This window comes from Tursiops truncatus, chromosome 9, assembly GCF_011762595.2.
Source record: "Tursiops truncatus isolate mTurTru1 chromosome 9, mTurTru1.mat.Y, whole genome shotgun sequence".
Classification (NCBI taxonomy): domain Eukaryota; kingdom Metazoa; phylum Chordata; class Mammalia; order Artiodactyla; family Delphinidae; genus Tursiops; species Tursiops truncatus.
This window is the reverse complement of record NC_047042.1, coordinates 19,598,694-19,619,336: the sequence shown is the minus strand read 5'-3', so window position 1 is coordinate 19,619,336 and position 20,643 is coordinate 19,598,694. Positions and strand designations below refer to the sequence as shown.

General features: G+C 39.0%; 1 protein-coding gene across 1 annotated transcript in view; it reads right to left on the bottom strand.

Moving 5' to 3' along the window:
- Window positions 1–20,643, bottom strand: part of RELN (reelin) — a 516,016-nt gene that overhangs the window by 45,216 nt on the left and 450,157 nt on the right. The window contains exons 42-46 of the mRNA XM_033862920.2: window positions 20,085–20,305; window positions 18,154–18,301; window positions 15,630–15,888; window positions 14,518–14,767; window positions 10,345–10,513 (exon numbers count right to left, since the gene is read on the bottom strand). Coding sequence (XP_033718811.1) covers window positions 10,345–10,513; window positions 14,518–14,767; window positions 15,630–15,888; window positions 18,154–18,301; window positions 20,085–20,305 — 1,047 coding nt within the window. The remainder of the gene's footprint in view (window positions 1–10,344; window positions 10,514–14,517; window positions 14,768–15,629; window positions 15,889–18,153; window positions 18,302–20,084; window positions 20,306–20,643) is intronic.

Sequence of the window (20,643 nt, the reverse complement as noted above, 5' to 3'; positions counted from 1 at the left end):
CACAAGAGAAGGAAAAGACCTACAAAAACAAACCCAAAACAATTAAGAAAACGGTAACAGGAACATACATGTTGATAATTACCTTAAATGCAAATGGATTAAATGCTCCAACCAAAAGACACAGACTGGCTGAATGGATACAAAAACAAGACCTGGGGCTTCCCTGGTGGCACAGTGGTTGAGAATTTGCCTGCCGATTCAGGGACACGGGTTCAGGCCCCGGTCCGGGAAGATCCCACATGCCGCAGAGCAACTAGGCCCGTGAGCCACAACTACTGAGCCTGCGCGTCTGGAGCCCGTGCTCCGCAACAAGAGAGGCCGCGATAGTGACAGGCCCGCGCACTGCGATGAAGAGTGGCCCCCACTTGCCACAACTAGAGAAAGCCCTCTCACAGAAACGAAGACCCAACACAGCAAAAGTAAATAAATTAATTAAAATATTCAGGGGACAAAAAACTTTAAGAAGTATAAGGCCAATAAATGTCTAAAAAAATAAAAAAAATAAAAATAAATAAATAAATGTAAGATTTATTAAAAAAAAACAAAAAAACAAAACCAAGACCTGTATATATGCTGTCTACAGGAGACTCACTTAAGACCTAGGGACACATACAGACTGAAAGTGAGGGGATGGAAAACGATATTCCATGCAAAGGGAAATCAAAAGAAATCTGGAGTAGCAATTCTCATATCTGACAAAAGAGACTTAAAATAAAGACTATTACAAGAGACAAAGAAGGACACTACATAATGATCAAGGGATCAATCCAAGAAGATGATATAACAATTGTAAATATTTACGCACCCAACATAGGAGCACCTCAATACATAAGGCAAATGCTAACATCCATAAAAGGGGAAGTCGACAGTAACATAATCATAGTAGGGGACTTCAACACCCTACTTTCACCAATGGACAGATCATGAAAATACATAAGGAAAAACAAGCTTTAAATGATACATTAAACAAGATGGACTTAATTGATATTTATAGGACATTCCATCCAAAAACAACAGAATAAACTTTCTTCTTAAGTGCTCATGGAACATTCTCCAGGATAGATCATATCTTGGGCCACAAATCAAGCCTTAGTAAATTTAAGAAAATTGAAATCATATGAAGTATCTTTTCTGACCACAACACTATGAGAGTAGATATCAAATACAGTAAAAAAAAATTTTAAATACAAACACATGGAGGTAAACAATACGCTACTAAATAATTAAGAGATCACTGAAGAACTCAAAGAGGAAATCAAAAAATACCTAGAAACAAATGACAATGAAAACACGACGACCCAAAACCTATGGGATGCAGCAAAAAAAGTTCTAAGAGGGAAGTTTATAGCAATACAATCCTACCTCAAGAAACAAGAAAAATCTCAAGTAAACAACCTTACTTTACACCTAAAGCAATTAGAGAAACAAACAAAAAAACCCAAAATCAGCAGAAGGAAAGAAAGCATAAGGATCAGATCAGAAATAAAAAGAAATGAAGGAAACAATAGCAAAGGTCAATAAAACTAAAAGCTGGTTCTTGAGAAGATAAACAAAATTGATAAAACTATAAGCCAGACTCATCAAGAAAAAAAGGGAGAAGACTCAAATCAACAGAAATAGAAATGACAAAGGAGAAGTAACAACTGATACTGCAGAAATACAAAGGATCATGAGAGATTACTACAAGCAACTATATGCCAATAAAATGAACAACCTGGAAGAAATGGACAAATTCTTAGAAAAGCACAACCTTCCAAGACTGAACCAGGAAGAAATAGAAAATATGAACACACCAATCATAAGTAATGAAATTGAAACTGTGATTAAAAATCTTGCAACAAACAAAAGCCCAGGACCAGTTGGCTCTACAGGTGAATGTGATCAAATATTTAATGAAGAGCTAACACCTATCCTTCTCAAACTCTTCCAAAATATAGCAGAGGGAGGAACACTCCCAAGCTCATTGTACAAGGCCACCATCACCCTGATACCAACACCAGACAAAGATGTCACAAAAAAAGAAAACTACAGGCCAATATCACTGATGAACATAGATGTAAAAATCCTCAACAAAATACTAGCAAACAGAATCTAGCAGCACATTTAAAGGATCATACACCATGACAAGTGGGGTTTATCCCAGAAATGCAAGGATTCTTTAATATACAAATCAATCAGTGTGATAAACCATATAAACAAACTGAAGGATAAAAACCATATGATCATCTCAATAGATGCAGAAAAAGCTTTCAACAAAATTCAACACCCATTTATGATAAAAACTCTCCAGAATGTAGGCATAGAGGGAAACTACCTCAACACAATACAGGCCATATATGACAAACCCACAGCCAACATCATTCTCAATGGTGAAAAACTGAAACCATTTCCACTAAGATCAGGAACAAGACAAGGTTGCCCACTCTCACTGCTATTATTCAACATAGTTTTGGAAGTTTTAGTCACAGCAATGAAAGAAGAAAAAGAAATAAAAGGAATACACCATTGTAAAGCAATTACACTCCAATAAATATGTTAAAAAATAAAAAAACAAACAAAAAAACATGGTCCACACCACCCCCCCAAAAAAAGGAATACAAATCAGAAAAGAAGAAGTAAAACTGTCACTGTTTACAGATGACATGATACTATACAAAGAAATCCTAAAGATGCTACCAGAAAACTACTAGAGCTAATCAATGAATTTGGTAAAGTAGCAGGATACAAAATTAATGCACAGAAATCTCTTGCATTCCTATACACTAATGATGAAAAATCTGAAAGAGAAATTAAGGAAACACTCCCATTTACCACTGCAACAAATAGAATAAAATACCTAGGAATAAACCTACCAAAGGAGACAAAAGACCTCTAGGCAGAAAACTGTAAGACAGTGATGAAAGAAATTAAAGACGATACAAACAGATGGAGAGATATACCATGTTCTTGGATGGGAAGAATCAACATTGTGAAAATGAGTATACTACCCAAAACAATCTACAGATTCAATGCAATCCCTATCAAACAGCAATGGCATTTTTCACAGAACTACAACAAAAAAAATTCACAATTTGTATGGAAACACAAAAGACCCCAAATAGCCAAAGCGATCTTGAGAAAGAAAAGTGGAGCTGGAGGAATCAGGCTGAGTTCAGGCTATACTACAAAGCTACAGTACTCAAGACAGTATGGTACTGGCACAAAAACAGAAATATAGGATAAAACAAAAACAAAAACAGGATAAAAAGCCGAGAGATAAACCCATGCACATATGGTCACCTTATTTTTGATAAAGGAGGCAAGAATATATAATGGAGAAAAGACAGCTTCTTCAATAAGTGGTGCTGGGAAAACTGGACAGCTACATGTGAAAGAATGAAATTAGAACACTCCCTAACACCATACACAAAAATAAACTCAAAATGAATTAAAGACCTAAATGTAAGGCCAGACACTATAAAACTCTTAGAGGAAAACATAGGCAGAACACTCAATGATATAAATCACAGCAAGATTCTTTTTGACCCACCTCCTTGAGAAATGGAAATAAAGACAAAAATAAATTAATGGGACCTAATGAAACTTAAAAGCTTTTGCACAGAAAAGGAAACCATAAACAAGATGAAAAGACAACCCTCATAATGGGAGAGAATATTTGCAAATGAAGCAACTGACGAAGGATTAATCTCCAAAATATACAAGCAGCTCATGCAGCTCAATATCAAAAAAACAAGTAACCCAATCAAAAATGGGCAGAAGACCTAAATAGACATTTCTCCAAAGAAAATATACAGATTACCAACAAACACATTAAAGGATGCTCAACATCATTAATCATTAGAGAAATGCAAATCAAAACTACAGTGAGGTATCACCTCACACCAGTCAAAATGGCCATCACCAAAAATATCTACAAACAATAAATGCTGGAGAGGGTGTGGAGAAAAGGGAACCCTCTTGTACTGTTGATGGGAATGTAAATTGATACAGCCACTATGGAGAACAGTATGGAAGTTCGTTAAAAAATTAAAAATAGAACTACCATATGACCCAGCAATCCCACTACTGGGCATATACCTTGAGAACACCATAATTCAAAAAGAGACATGTACCACAATGTTCACTGCAGCTCTATTTACAATAGCCAGGACATGGAAGCAGCCTAAGTGTCCATCGACAGATGAATGGATAAAGAAGATGTGGCACATACATACAATGGAATGTTAGCCATAAAGAGAAACGAAATTGAGTTATTTGTAATGAGGTGGATGGACCTAGAATCTGTCAAACAGAGTGAAGTAAGCCAGAAAGAGGAAAACAAATACCGTATGCTAACACATATATACGGAATAAAAAAAAAAAAAAAAAAACCTAGGGACAGGACAGGTATAAAGACACAGATGTAGAGAATGGACTTGAGGATATGGGGAGGGGGAAGGGTAAGCTGGGACAAAGTGAGAGAGTGGCATGGACATATATACACTACCAAATGTAAAACAGATAGCTAGTGGGATGTAGCTGCATAGCACAGGGAGATCAGCTCGGTGCTTTGGGATCATCTCGTAGAGGTGTGGGATAGGGAGGGTGGGAGGGAGACGCAAGAGGGAGGGTATATGGAGATATATGTATATGTATAGCTGATTCACTTTGTTATACAGCAGAAGCTAACACAACATTGTAAAGCAATTATACTCCAATAAAGATGTTAAAAAAAGAAGACAACATTATACAACATAGAAGCTGGTGATTCAGTGTGAATTTTCTGTCATTCATCAGCATTTTAACTTTGGAATGTGTTTTTCTTTCTCTCCTTTTGTTAATTAAATAAATGGCTAAAAGAAAAAAGAACTTGTAATTCCCTTGACTATTTCTCCATGATTAACCCAATAAATATTATGTTTAGTTATTTGGTTTTCTTAGAATAAGACCTTTTCTTTGCAGTTACAGTAGTTGGGAATATCATTGAAATATCTCCTCCTACTCTAAATTTGTTTACCTGCCAAAAGGTACAGACTCCTCCAACCCCATTCCATCACTCCAGTCCTTCCACAATCTTTTTGCCCCTTCTTGAGCTTATCACCATTCCTTTAAACTTCCTGCACACATGGAATAGCTTCTGTGCTGTGGCTAAAACCACCTGGCTTCCAAAGTGTAGTAGTTAATCTTTAAAGCCAGTGGTATCGGCCAGGTCATTAGGGCCAGTAGAAGAGAATGGATCATTTTCAAACTGTGACTTTAAATAGCCAAGTCACACCTGAGCCTTCCAGTGGCAGCTCCCACACCCCACCTTTCTTGGTGGATTTGGGTTACCTGCCCTTCCACTGACTCACTCTGGTTCTCAGGTGACATTTCAAGAACGATGCCACTTGAGTCACCTTTATTTTTAGGTCTGGGGTTAGTAAAGGAGGAGAAGGAGGCATATTCAGAATAGGGGCTATGAAATTGATTTTGGCATCTTCCTATTTTTTTCAGCCTTTCTCAAGAATGCCTGGCATCCTCCCTTTCTATTTCTTCTTGGACCATATCTCTTAGGCAAGCAATAAAGATGTAGTACTAATACAGTGGTTAAGCCCATGGGCTCTGGCACCAGACAAGCTGTATTTATTTCCAGTATCTCACTGAAACTGTTCTTTTGAAGGTCATTGACTATCTCCTTATTGAAAACTCCAGTAAATTTATTGTGAAACTGTCTTCTTCTTGACTCTATGTAGCATTTGTCACTGATTTGATCTATCCCTGCTTGATATTCTATTTTCACTTGGCTTTTGGATACCACTTTATTCTGATTCTCCTTCCTCCTTGACTGCATCCTCCTGGTTCCTCTAATAGCTATTTCCACTCATTCTGCTATTAAATTTAGGGATCCTTTCTTTTTAAATGCTCTCCTCTGGAGAGCTGCTGCAGTTTTATAGCATTGCCTATGACCTCTATGTTCACGCCTTCAAGGTTTATTATCTTCCCCTGGGCTCCAGTCTTCATAGCTCTGTCAAAAGGATATTTCCATCACATTTAATTCAGCATCTTTTGATTAAATCTGCTGCACTGTCCCTCCTGGAATCAGCTTCAGCTCACTCCTCTCTTCTTCTCACCACTTTCTCAGGCTTCAAACTTTAAAGTCATCTTTTGATGTGTGCAAGGGAGAAGAAGTTAGTGACTGAGTTTTATCAATTCTTTCTCTGAAATGTCCTATAATATCTACTTCATCCCCCTCATGTTAGCTGTACCCCAGATCCTTGTTACTATGTACAGTCATTATCACAATACCTTTGTCTTTGTCCTACTTGAGTCTCTCTTTTCTCCCAATTTTTTTTTCTTGGAAGAATTAGTCTCAGCTCAAAACTCACCACAGTTCATTTTCCCTACAAGTCTAAACCCCTTTGCCTTGCTTCAATGCTTACTATAAATTACCCCAACTCTGCTAACAAACAACTTCCCATAACTTACAGATACGAGCTCCCTCTTAAATCAGCAACCTCTGTGCTTCTCCCAGACTCACGTGCCCTGTTCACGTTGTTCCCCTAATTTAGGATGTTCTTTTCCTTACCCACCTAAGTCCTAGCCATCCTTTGAGGCCAGGGTCCATCTTTTCTCAAATCCCTAACTCTGGCATTCAACACTGTCTCCCATCTCTCAATACCTACAGCATTTCCAGCCCATTCCTCAGTGAAGCTCTAAATTTTACTCAGCATGTATTATTTTTAAGTTGTTTATTTTCCCATAATCAGATTGTAACCTCTTCCAGGGCAGAAACTTAAGATAGCGTCCTACCATTACTATGGGCTCACTCTTGTTAAGTTAACTGAGGATGACTTCTTAGTCTGACTGAAGTCTGGTACTACACTTGAGCTATGGTTAACAAATGTGATTATGTAGTTAACTCATAAAAGTAAAAACGACTTACCATTTAGTAAATGTTTACAATGTCCCAAACACTTCCAGGCACATTGATTAGCTTTTTATATAGTAAAAAATATCTTCATTTTTCAGATAAGGAAACTTAAGCTTAGGGACGTGAAATGACTTGCTTAGAAGCTCACAGGGCTGAAAAGTGGGAGCCCTCCACTAAACTGCAATACTTTCTGGTCTTTTTCTTTTCTTTCTTTCTTTCACGAAGATCTAACTTCACCAGTGTAAATGGGGAGGATTAGAGACTATGGTTCTATCTACCCCAATTTATTTAGGTTTCAACAGAGCAATGTCTGGAGCACAGTGTGATATATCTTGTGTTTAGTCTCACTGTTGCTTTCCTGATGAAAAGCACCAGCATCCGTTCAGTTTTGCAACTCAGAGACCAGGGAGTCATCTTCAACATTGCCCCTTCCTTCACTGTCCCACATGCCTTTCATCATTAAGCTCAATTTTATTGCCTCCATTTCTCTTGAACTTCTTCACTTCTCTTCATGTCTGCCACATCTTAGTCTAAGCTACCAGCAGTCACTGTCTCTTTAAGGGCCTCCTTACATCTACTCTTATCCTCCCCAATTTGTTCTCCAGTTAGAATAAGCTTTTCTGAATGCAAATCTGATCATGTCTCCCCATCCCCAAGCATTTTAGCAGGCTTCCAGCATCCATATAACAAACCCCTAAATCTTTTTTTTAAATTAATTAATTGATTTTTGCCTGTGTTGTATCTTTGTTGCTGCACACGGGCTTTCTCTAGTTGTGGCGAGCGGGGTCTACTCTTCGTTGTGGTGCGCGGGCTTCTCATTGCAGTGGCTTCTCTTGCTGCAGAGCACGGGCTTTAGGTGCGCGGGCTTCCTTTGTTTGTGCCTCATGGGCTCTAGAGAGCAGGCTCAGTAGTTGTGGCACACAGGCTTAGCTGCTCCACGGCATGTGGGATCTTCCTGGGCTCGAAACTATGTCCCCTGCATTGGCAGGTGGATTCTTAACCACTGCACCACCAGGGAAGTCCAACAAACCCCTAAATCTTTAGTATGACCGACTCTCCATGGTCTGACACCATCTTACACCTCACTTCACTTTCTCTCTTGGTGTCTGATCCATTCTATCAGCATCTCAAATATGCCTGTTTCCTCCTACTACAGGGTGTTATCTTTACCTGGAACACCCTTCCCCTTCCCCTTCTCCTAGTTAACTTGTATCCTTCCTTCACATCACACTACAATTATTTTCTCAAGAAAGTGTTCCTTGACCTTCTTGACCAAGACAAATCTCTCTATGATGTATAATCTCTTAGCACCATGCAAGTATCCTCCATCAGTTATCAGAGTTGAATTTCATATTTACTTCTCTGATTACTAGTGATTTCTGGTTAATACATCTTTCTCGCACTAGACTAAAAGTTCCTTGAGGCGGGGCTAAGTTCAGCCTCTCACACGGACCTAGGTAATAATGAAATACTTAAAAAATACTTGTTTAATGAACGGTTTAATGCATGAATAATCACTACTGATGACTACTAGTCATTTCAGTTTGGTTAATGGTTTGATGTCAATTTGTGGACACCCAACCTCGGTTGACTGTTTCCACCACTGTGCCAACAATACTGAGAGCCTAGCTCTGTGGTCACATGATAAGTGAGCGGACAAACTACAATTGGCACATTGTCACAGTCACTCCTAATTCCTACTTAGCTCATAGCTTTAAGTTGTCAGCATCATGTTTGTTTATAGTGAAGAACTACAAACTAAAATCCTCAATTCTGTCCTGGCAGATGACATAAACACTGATGTCCCAGTATTTTGCAGATGTTGAGGCAGTAAGTTCAACTCAGAATAAGGAAGCACTGCACTTAAAAAGCAACTGGATGAAAGAGCAGATATAGTATAGATTAGCTATCTTGAGTTTGAGGCAAAGTGCTCTGAGTCTGGCACATTGTTCTAATGATCTTTGGCCCATGGCAAAGCACAGTTAGAAGGGGGTCTGGCTTGGGTTCCAGCCATGCTCGTTTCTTTCTGAATTACCCAAAGGGCCTTGTTATAAAGCAGTGTTGCCTTTAAGACCATTGTACAACATGAACTTTCAGGGTAATATAATAAACAAACTGCATATTTTCAATATGATTACAAGATGAAATGCATGCTCATCAGATTTTTAAAATATCATTTGAAAGGGTCAAAATTTTTATGGGTATGTGTAAGAGACAAAAGATAGATTAAAAGATGAGGATTAATTATTTTTCTTGAGTAAAAGACTCAAGGGCATAATAACGAGCTGGAGTATATCTTAGAATGTCGTTTGTTTGCAAAATGTTACCATGTTGCTGGGTAATAATTCACAGAATTCATAATGACTTAAAAGACTACCACCTTAATAGAGTTTTTTTTTTCTATTTTACTTATTAAGATCACCTTAATAATTCATGCATGGCAATACCTTTAACGAGCAACAAAATCTCACGTATCTCATTTAAACTTGGCAACTCTGCTAACAGTTGATATAGTCTTGCACCCCTGAGCCAGCAATTGTACAGGAGCCCTAGGCTGTTAGTAAGTGAACCCATCCCATTTATGATAATCCCAGGAAAAGTTAAGTCCTAGATGAACGGCTGAATTTTACGATCATTTGCTAGGAAGATTTATTCATTCTTCATTTGTGGGGAGGTGAGAGAACAATAATGAGCCCAAACTATAACTCCTGTTCCACAGACTGCATTGGTGGCTTTGCTTCTTTCTTAACGGCAGCAACTGATTACCATTTTCTACTTAGATGGTGAAAAGAGAGAGAGGCATGTAACACTATCCACTAGGCAAGGTGAGTTCTCTGCTTTACTCAAGCAGGAGCGCAAATACAGAGATAGTTTAGACTTAACTTCTCTACCAGCATCTACCAGGCAGTTTTATTAAGACACTGTCATTTCTTAAAGACACAACGAAGGAGCATTTACAATTGTTTTTCACATAAAAGTACATTCCAGGTGATAATTCTCAAGATACTGTTCAAAATAAAATTTCAAAAGCAGACAGTAATTTTAATACACATTTTTATGCTACATCCGTTTATATGATACCACTCACTGCTATATTTACAATAGTCTGACTGACAGAAAATAGACTCCATTTAAATCCATTAAGACTTGTTCTTGGCCTAGTGACTTAAGTTGGAGAAGCTCACTGAGCTGGCCACTATTTCCTTTCATATGCCATTTAAAAAAATATTAGAGTTAAAAGTCAGGAAAGGCCTGGATTTAGGGAAAACACAGGACAATGTCACCACAAAAACTGGTTTCTTTTTTACGTATTAAGGTCGCTTTAATAATTCATGCATAGCAATATCATCAACAAGTAACAAAATCTCATGTAACTAATTTAAACTTACTGTGCTGAAATTGGACATGCCAAATTATATCACATTCGGGTTCACTACATGCAGAAACATCCATACCTGGTGTACGGTGGGAGAGGCAGAGTAATTCTGGTCCATTTGTTGAAAGTATCTGACACCAGGATCCGCTGCAGGTGATAGCGATTGCATTCAACATTGGTAGGCAGACAGTCCCTTACCAGTGGGTGCCATGACAATCCAAGGTCTACTGAGTATTCCAACTCAATAGCTGAAACAGGAAGCATTATTCTGGTTAGAAATACATACCTGCAGATCCAGGAACCATAATTACTTATGTTTTCATATGTTTTAATTTCAATCAAATATCATTTGATTTTCCCCAAATGTATTTCCTGGTGTTATTTTTTCCTCTGTATACTACTAGTGATTATTTTTAACTTTCCATATTAAAATAATTTTTCTGTTAAGGGGATATGATCAAGTGAAACATAAAGTAAATTTTCCTGAATCACTTCTTTAATTGTGAAATTTTCAGAACAATTCTAACAAATCAATTGCTTCACATGCAGTTAAAGCAATAATAATAATAGTTATAATTTATATATATTTATTATTTAATTTAATAGTTATAGGATATATATTGTATAAATACATTATATAAATTAGATATAATTTATGTATTATAATAACTATATTTTGTCTGTTTATTTAAAGGTTAACATACAAATACAGAACGTAATAACCATATGTTATAATGACTACTTTTTAAATAGTTAAAAATGTTGAGCAGCCTTCCCAAAATTTAAGCATTCTATAGGGATCCTGACCAACTTATGCCAAACTTTCTCTGGTATAGGTGAAACTCCTAAGAAAATGACAAATCGGGCTTCCCTGGTGGCGCAGTGGTTGAGAGTCCGCCTGCCAATGCAGGGGACACGGGTTCGTGCCCCGGTCCGGGAAGATCCCACATCCCACATGCTGTGGAGCGGCTGGGCCCGTGAGCCATGGCCACTGAGCCTGTGCATCCGGAGCCTGTGCTCCGCAACGGAAGAGGCCACAACAGTGAGAGGCCCGTGTACCGCAAAAAAAAAAAAAAAAAAGAAAAAAAAAAAGAAATTGGCAAATCTCTTTTGCTTATATACCCTGCTTTGCTGTGTTATGGAATATACTGGGAAATCAGAGAAGCATAAAGAGGGAGCTGAAGGCCATGTAGTTCGTGCCAAAGCAGGAAGTCAGGCTGTGGGTCTTATGGAAAGAGATTTCTTTCTTTCTCTTCTTCCAAAACATTCAACCTATACGCTTTGTTTTATATGTCTCTCTCTGGTCCCTTCTTAAGACTTTATAAACTACTTCAGCCCATACCTCCCTACTGAAATTTCCTAAGACCATGATTCTCAGTTTTGGCTGCACACTGAAATCGCCTGGGTACCTTTAGAAACTACTGATGCCAAAGTCCCACCTGCAGAGATTGGGATTTCACTCTTGTGGGGCAGGCCAAGGTGCTGGGAGCTTTTAAGTTTCCCAGGGGATTCTCCCATGCAGCCAGCGTGGGACCACTCACTGGTCCTGGTGGCCTAAGTTTCCTGGTGGCCTTTTCTAGTTAAATACAATGGCCTGTCTCAGTCTTCATTGTTCTTGCCCTCCCTACAGCCTTGCACATTATTGATGACTCCCTGGTTCTTGAAACTTTCCTTTCGTTTGGAGGACATTATTCTGAATCTCCTGTCTTATTTCCCTCTGACTTCTGTGCTAACTAGCCCAGCTATGGGCATCTTTCCGGACTCCATTTCTGGCCTTCTATTCTACACCTATCTTCCTTGGGCTTCAACTGTTATCTCTGTGCCCAAATCTCCCAATTTTACGTCTCAAAATTGATTTTATTCATTCAGCAAATGTTTATTCAGCCTGGCATTGTCCTGGATGCTGGCATACCGTGATGCACAGTATAGACAAAGTGCCTGCTTTCTACACTGCAAGCCCTCCGCACTAAAGGATACCACCACTTAAAACTGTTTTCACCAAACTAGAGAAAGACTCATCATTGTCCCTCATAAATAAATATCTCTTCTTAACTACCAAGTGCTATCAGTGACAATGCTTTTGCACTAGTTTTCTGGGTTCAGAATTTAGAAATTATTTTAGAAATTTTACTCCTTTCTTCTTTACCCTCTATGTTCAACATGTCACCTGGTTTTGAGGTTTGCTGCTTCTTTCCTTTTGGTTTGCAGTGTCTCATACTAGTTTTATCCATGCCCTTTCTCTTCATGCCACGTAATTCAGGTTTTCATCACTTCCTACAGAGACAACCACTGACACTTTTTTGTTGGGATTCTTCTCTACCCACCTTCATTGGCTCCTGGGCTAATCTCCCTAAAACCCACCATGCCACTCCCCTGCACTTGTGCCCTCTTTTTTTTTTTTTTTTTTTTTTGCGGTACGTGGGCCTCTCACTGTTGTGGCCTCTCCTGTTGCGGAGCACAGGCTCTGGACATGCAGGCTCAGCAGCCATGGCTCACGGGCCCAGCCGCTCCGCGGCATGTGGGATCTTCCCGGACCGGGGCACGAACCCGTGTCCCCTGCATCGGCAGGCGGACTCTCAACCACTGCGCCACCAGGGAAGCCCTGTGCCCTCTTATTCATGACCTTGTCAAGCACAAATTCCTGTGCCTGCCTTTTAATGCCCTTCTTAATTTGCTGCCAACTCTTCTTGGCCACTTTCCTCTTTCATTTTTTTATTCAGTTCCATCTTTTCAAGAGGTTTACCCAGCCTACAGAAGAAAGCACATGTGACTGGGCTTATGAAGGCAGAGTTTCAGTCCTGGTTCTGCTGCATGCTGAACATGTCATAACTCACCTCCCTGGTCTCTAGCTGACTTCCTATGCTAATGAGGGAGTGGGTGTCTAGGACCCTGAAGTCCCTATCTATTTTCAAAATTAGCACTCTACTCTCCTCCGGTAGATGCAAATATTATCTGTTCAGGCTGGTCTGCTCATGGTTTACCCATGGACCAGGAGAATCCCCGCTTTATGCTGCCAGCCAGCCTGGGGTGTCCTCTCTTCCCCATTCACCCTTCAGATTCACTCCAACCATCAATGCCCACTTGAGATTTAGCTTCTTTGTGAAATCTTCCCAAACTTCTTGGACTGGCCATCCATTGGTTATCTCTTCCTCGGCTGAACTCTCATTACATTTTGCATTAGTACCACTCCATACAGCACTGGATTTAGTCATTTATTGGACTCACTTTCTGAAGTATCCCCTCAACTAGACTGTACCTAGTGAAGACAGCCTGTGTATCTTATACTTTTCCAAGTTCCACCTTTACTGACTAGTTTAGTGTTGACTGATTGAGTCTGAAGTAGAAAGAATTCTTCTGGGCTTCCTTCTTAGATCTGTCCATTAAATTCAAACTAATGGAAATATGAAAAATCTGGATTTTGCAGGACCTTGGAAGTAACCAAGTTCTCCAGATTTTGGACCGCAAGAATCTAAAACATTCTAGTGTGAACATTCTAGTTTGGATCTCTTGGAAGAATAGTGATACAGGGTGATGCAAGACCAGAAGGTCCCCAGAATCCTGACAGATCTGCAAATTCCAGTGAAGGGTCCAAGTATGCAGAGATGTCAGTTTTTAAAGCTCCTAAGATAGGCTCGTGTGTGTGTGTGTGTGTGTGTGTGTGTGTGTGTGTGTGTGTGCGTGCGCGTGCACGCGTAAGGTATGCATAACCTAGAAGATGCAAACTGGTCACAATCACGGTGGTTTAGAATATGCTATGACCCACGGTGGCAGAAAGTATCAGACAAAATAGGAACAACAAAATTTCATGATTCCTGGGAGATGGAAAGGAGACAATAACTGGACTAATCTAAAGCCCTATGAATTAAAACCCATGTGAATACAAATGTATGTGTAAATCCTATTGCTTATTCTGACATTCTCTATATGACGAGAACCCTTTATTCTGTAAATATGATCCTTAAAAAATCTGGATTTATAAACGGAGATAAATTGGGGGCTATTGTTTATAAAAAAAAGAAGTCTTCATGGACATATGCTTAAAAATAAGCTCACATTCTGAGGTTTTAAAAAATAAACGTCTAAAACTCAATTTACACACAGCATTTTCAAGAATGCAGTTAGGTTCTGACCGAAAGCACACTTGTGTTTTACTTACAGACTTCTTGGAGGTGTAGTATAGTCCTTTGACAGAGGCAGCCTTGGATGCCCATTTACACTTCTCTGTCCCTCTACCTGGAAAGGGAATACTTACCATAACAAGAGTCTGTGACCGAGCAGGAGGCAGCAAAATCTATCTGTAGGAATGAATCCTCATTCACAGCAATGTCTGTGGTGACCACATAACGGGTGCTGGCCTTTTCGATGAAGACTAGGGCATCACCAGTAGAGCCACACACAGGCATCTTGGTGCCTCCGGGGTGAAGCAGCCATTTCCTACTGTCCAGAGTTGTGAAATCATCCTCCAAGACTGTATTACCAGAAATATTTCCTCCAATAAGAATCTGAAATATATTTTTTAAAACACAACTTTTCAGTTTGGTTTCGAGATAGGAGAAAGTTCGTTTCTTTTTGTTTGTTTGTTTTTATCTGTCAGATCGCTCAAAACTGGCGTTATACAGCAAGCTTAATGTTAGAGGGCCTTTCAGCATGTTCCTGTTTCTGTGGTCTGCTTGCCCCCCTGGCAAAAAGCTACAGAAACAAATCAAAAGACTGACAAAACCATTCACAGCCTTCATGGGCCAAATTGTGCCTTTGGAAACTACACGTACCCAAACTGGGAACGCAATGTTTGGCTTACATTATTTTCCATGTAAAATTTCTATTTAAGGACAGTAGTACCCTAAGGCATTTCAGTTCCAATTCTTTGCATGGATTCTACCGTCTGTTAACAGGTTCTTTGAGTTCTTTTTGATATGCGTATTATTATGTATGAAGATCCTTTAGAACTGTCGTCCATAAGGATGTTAGGGAGATTTCTTTATTTTTTCTTTAAAGGCTAGGAAAGAGGATTGGGCAACTACTGCATGTGGCACCAATGCTAATTTGCACATTTTCCTTTTCAGAGAATTATAGCCTTGTATCACGCTTGATAAGGTCCCTCTATCCATATGGCAGAATCCTCTTATGAGCAGAACCTGGGCCTTCTGTTGCGTCGTTTGTTTTTATAGGCTCAGGCAGTTGAAGGAATAGAGAAATGAAAGGAACCTAAATGCCACATCTAATCTAGCCGTGTGCCCTTGGGTAAGTCACCCAACTGTGGGTACTGGGCTTCCTCTACTGAGCGAGGGGTTGGACTAACTGCTTTCTAAAGCCATATTTAGCTCAAGTGACAACATTGTAACAGTTAATCCTGAAGGGACTGACCTGGTCGATTACCCAGGGACTGTAGAAGTGCCCATTTTCAGATGGTTGCCACCAGAGGAGACGTGTAGAAGCAGAACGGGCTTTCAAAGGTATCTCCAGGGCTATGTACCTGCCCACGTTGCTGGAGTTGCTGAAAAGGAACTCTTGAAGGAGACTCCACGAGAGGCCACCATTGAGAGAATATTGTAGAAGTACAGGTTGGCTCCTGGGGTCTGGAACACCTTTACCACATCCCAGTCTCATGAAGAACTGCACAAATCTGATACGAGTAAAATCTACTGTAGACTTTTACTTGAGTGAAAATTCACACCATTAACAAAAGACAAGTGCACAGGATAATAGGGGGAATGTATAGCTTTAACGAATACCATGATTTAACGAACGTCCGAAGCAATTGTTTCAAAGCCTGACTTCCCTTTTTAATGTGAAAGGGAGTTAATACAATGTGAAGTCTGAAAAAGGGTATTCTGTACCCATATTTATATTTGGCACTCCTCCAGAGGGGAGAGTCTGAGGGAAGTGAGCATTCACTGCACCCTCTGGCTATTCTATAAGAAGATGGGAGGGGTCCAAAGGCTGTCCAAGTTTGGGAGTGTCTATTGCTATCTATTCAAGATAAATTCGTATCCTTGTCCTTAGTACCTGAAACTGGAAGAAAGTAATCAATGTAGTTTATGCCGTTTATTGGCAAAATCATCCATTCCCTGGTTCTACCAGTAGTTTTCCAGACCTCATATTGTTGGTTTTGTGAGACACATTTAAATTCACCAGTTGTAGCACCTCCCTGTGAGAGGCCAGGCATCTTTTGCAAGAGGTGTGTCAAACCTGAGCCTCTTTTCTGTCTTTTGCGCCAGGGGCAGGAGAGCATGACTGTGGGGTGGTGGTGGTGGTGGGCTGTGCCAGGCTCTGACTGTTGCTGGGTCTGGGATGGGTGATACTGGCCATCGAGAACTGTGGCAGTCAGCCAGTGGCAATCTTCCCAGCTGGCAGGGAGGTGGACAGAGTGGCAGCAACCAGCTGGGGTGCCAATGAAAACCAGCTCACATGTTATCTTTGGCAGGCGAGCTGCTGGTGCCTGGTCTGGCCGCTGTGCTAGCTGGTAACGCAGAATGAATTTCACATGCAACCCAACACACGTACCCAATTATGGATGCGTGTCAAACATATGAAATATATTGGGGCTTACGATAAAAGTTAGCAGTTCCATATATAAAATCATGCACTCTTCATGGGTTCCTCCCCTCCCCCATCTCCACTAACTGGGCATTCATTTACCTCATAACCCTGAGAAAATTGGGATTTTATATGGAGGTCAATATATGCAAATCTTATACAGCATGCTACTGAGATGAGATAAATAATGGAGCTTTTAACATTGGATTAATGACAAAAATACATGGTTAGTGCCTTGTGAAGTTTATATCTATAAAAACAATAATCATTTACAGAGAAACACTTTTAGCACATTGTCTACTTGTATTGGGAAAATGTTTACATTAATTTATAGATAAACCATGTTAGAATTATTTGGAAAAATCTAATAATTTCTAAATTAGAGAACTCAGCTGCCAATGATAAATCTTAAATAAAGAGAAACAAACTACGTGCATTAAAATAGGATGGAGATAAATAAAATCTTGCTTTCTATAACTGTAAAATTATTATCTCATAGATAAGAGTTGTATTTTCTATGAAGCATGATCAAATTTATAATTCAATAAATAAAAGATTTAGGAGGAAGAAGAGGATAAATATGTTACAGTGTATGTTAAGATACTCTGAAATGTTTCAAAAGATGAAACATGATTTCTTTGTTCACTGGCAAAAATAGGTCAGGGTTCCATTTTATACATGTTAAACTGTATTTTCTATTTTACTGGCTAAGTTTTTGGCTCATCAAATGATCAAGGGATACACATCTTGACAGGACATAATCCTCTGAGCCAGTTTAAAATGTTTGTTTCTGAGTGACTGTGCTCAATTTAGAAAATGAGTGCTTTGAATGTATGAGCAAATCATTGGAAAGAAATGCTTATAAACAATAAGGCTACACTTTAGATGTTCTTAAATTGCTAATGGATATAAAATTAACTGTGAATAATTTGTGCATGTATTATATTTCAATTAAGCTTTCTCCTAAGAATGGTAAAGAAATTCTACATAGTCCAAGTGCTAATGAAATGTATTCTGTAGAAGGTGGATAAAGAAGATGTAACATTACTTTCTTGAAGTTAAAGTGAGTTAAACGTTGTCATTTCCTGGTCATCCACCATGTAGAAGACCAGGTATAAACCTCTGTCCGTTTAGCTGTGTTTCATTTCTGATCCAGTTATTGTTCAAATCTCTCTCAGTTTTAGAATGGAAATTATATAAATTGTGTCTTAATGGAGTCTTTGACAAGAGAGAAGCTCAGCATTTACAATGGAAGGCCTTGTCCTTGAGATCTCTGTTTCTTTCTGATTTGATTATGTTCTGCTACTTTATATTACAAGGTGGCTCTTCAACAGCATTTAAAAATGATTACCTAGCATGTGATAAATCCAGATCTCGTGTCATCAACATGCGTAAGCCATCTTCATTGAAAAAGAGGTTGTTTCCACTGGAAAGGATTCCACACTTCCGAGATGGCTTTCCACCACTCATTAATAAGAATCTATCAGATTCTAGCTGACCTGAAAAAAGTGGAAAATGTGGTTTACCTATGACCCCAAATACAGTCATATTATTTTTTAAAGGAATTTAGTAAGTGCTTTGTGCAGTTTTAAAATATGAAGTCATGAATATTGAAGTCATATATTTTGGGGATAAGAAGTCTCTTCAACATTTTAGCTTGTCTGAACTGTTTAACGTTGGCTGTATGATTTAAGGGTCCACATGACAGAAGGAGGAGGCCTTTTCCTGAGTATCTACGGTCCAGCCAAATTGTTCCCTCCTTCTGCTCCTCTGCACTGCAAAACAAGACACTGGCTAGTCAGAGTGGTTCAGCCCAAAATTTAAAAAGGGTAATGAGACCTTTCCACTGGTCTCTTTACTGTGTCCTTGCTACTGAGAGGACAGTATCAGGCCAGTGTTATATAATATTTTAAAAAACACAAATTTAATGGGAGAAATTTCAGTATAATTTAATATTTCCTATTAAATAATGTCTTTCAAAACCACCTTGCCAATCTCTTTAGATATTCACCTTCGATCTAATTTACTTTTTTGATTGTGGTAAAATGCATATGACATAAATTTTGCCATTTTTACTGTTTTAAAGTTAATGATTCAATGGCTTTCAATACATTCACAATGTTGTAAAACCACGTTGTGTTGTGCTAACTGGCTCCAAGAATTTTTTCATCACCATAAAGAAAACCTTGTACCCATTAAGCAGTTACTGCCCATTTCCCCCTCACCCAGCCCCTGGTAACCACTAATCTTTCTGTCTCTATGGATTTGCCTATTTTGTGTTTCATAAAAATGGGATCATGACATGTGGCCTTTTGTGTCTGACTTCTTTCTCTTAGTATAATGTTTTCAAGGTTCATCTATATTATAGTATGTATTAGTATTTCATTCCTTTTTATGGCTGAATAATATTCCATAGTATTGATATACCTAAACCTAATTCTAAAATATACCTTAAAACCATAGATATATTATAAAAAATTTACAGACAACTTGGGACTCTCACTGTTGCAGCTTCTCCCGTCGCGAAGCACAGGCTCCGGACGTGCAGGCTCAGCAGCCATGGCCCACGGGCCTAGCCACTCCGCGGCATGTGGGATCTTCCTGGACCGGGGCACGAACCCACGTCCCCTGCATCGGCAGGCGGACTCTCAACCACTGCGCCACCAGGGAAGCCCAGAAAAAAAATCTTTTAATCTCACTATCCTAACAGAGATAGCTATTACATTTATTTAAGACTTGCTCTTGTGAGAATGTTTTCCCAGTATTATCAGAAAGCATATCCAATGGATATACAATTAACTGTGAATAATTTCAATCATTAGAGCACGTACATTTTTCTACTTTGTCACATATCTTCATACATAATGACATTAGATTCTAGGTATAACTGAGGTGCATAAAGTGACAAAAGGCTGCATAATGAGTTGGTGATAAAGCAATGACAAGAATTTATATTTCCGGAAACTTGTTCCTTCTACCCAAGATTAACCCTCTATAGGCATTTCCAAAATTATCATTGATCAGAAATTACATGTGATAGAAAAAAATGGCTAAAATAGCCTTAGTTCTTCTCAATTACGGTCTTGTTCACTCTCACTGACCATTGTTTCAAGAATGGAACCCTATGAAATTCAGAACTAAATGAAGCCTTGGGTGGTCCCAAACGTAATGATAAATAATGAAATATCAGAGTAGAACTTAATGATTACTTCTACATTACAAATTGTGCTTAATGTATACGTTCTTTCACAAAACTACATAGATTTTAAATGAAGAAATTACCTTCAAAATCATCCTTGAGAAAATCAGGATTTTTGGTGCTTATTTTACAGGTTGGACCAGAGTAGCCAGGATCACATATACACTTGGTTCCATTGATACAACTCCCGTGTCCGTTACACATCTCTTCACATTGGGGACCGATATAAACATTATCAATGGCCCATGTCACTGGCTGAGAGCCAGCAGGATAAAATCCTTGGTACCATCTGAAACGCACAGATCTGGAAAAGAGATACAAGCCCTTCAAAATCTAATCAACACATTAATGTAAGTAAGCACATCTGATCAATGAGCAGTGGGCAGTTACTACCTCTGCACCACACTCAAGAAGTACAAAACATGGTTCAACATTTCAGGACCATAAACTCCATTCCTCAAACTCCAGGATTTTGCCAATAAAGTTCCTGCTTTCTATAAGCCCTTCCCAATCCTACCACTATGTCAAAGTTCCACTTGAGCTTCCACCTTTTTCTATATTGACTTTTCTTGGTAAGGATTTTTCCATTAAATACTGTCTATGTTCTACATAACTAATCTTTTTTTAATGGAGGTAAAATTC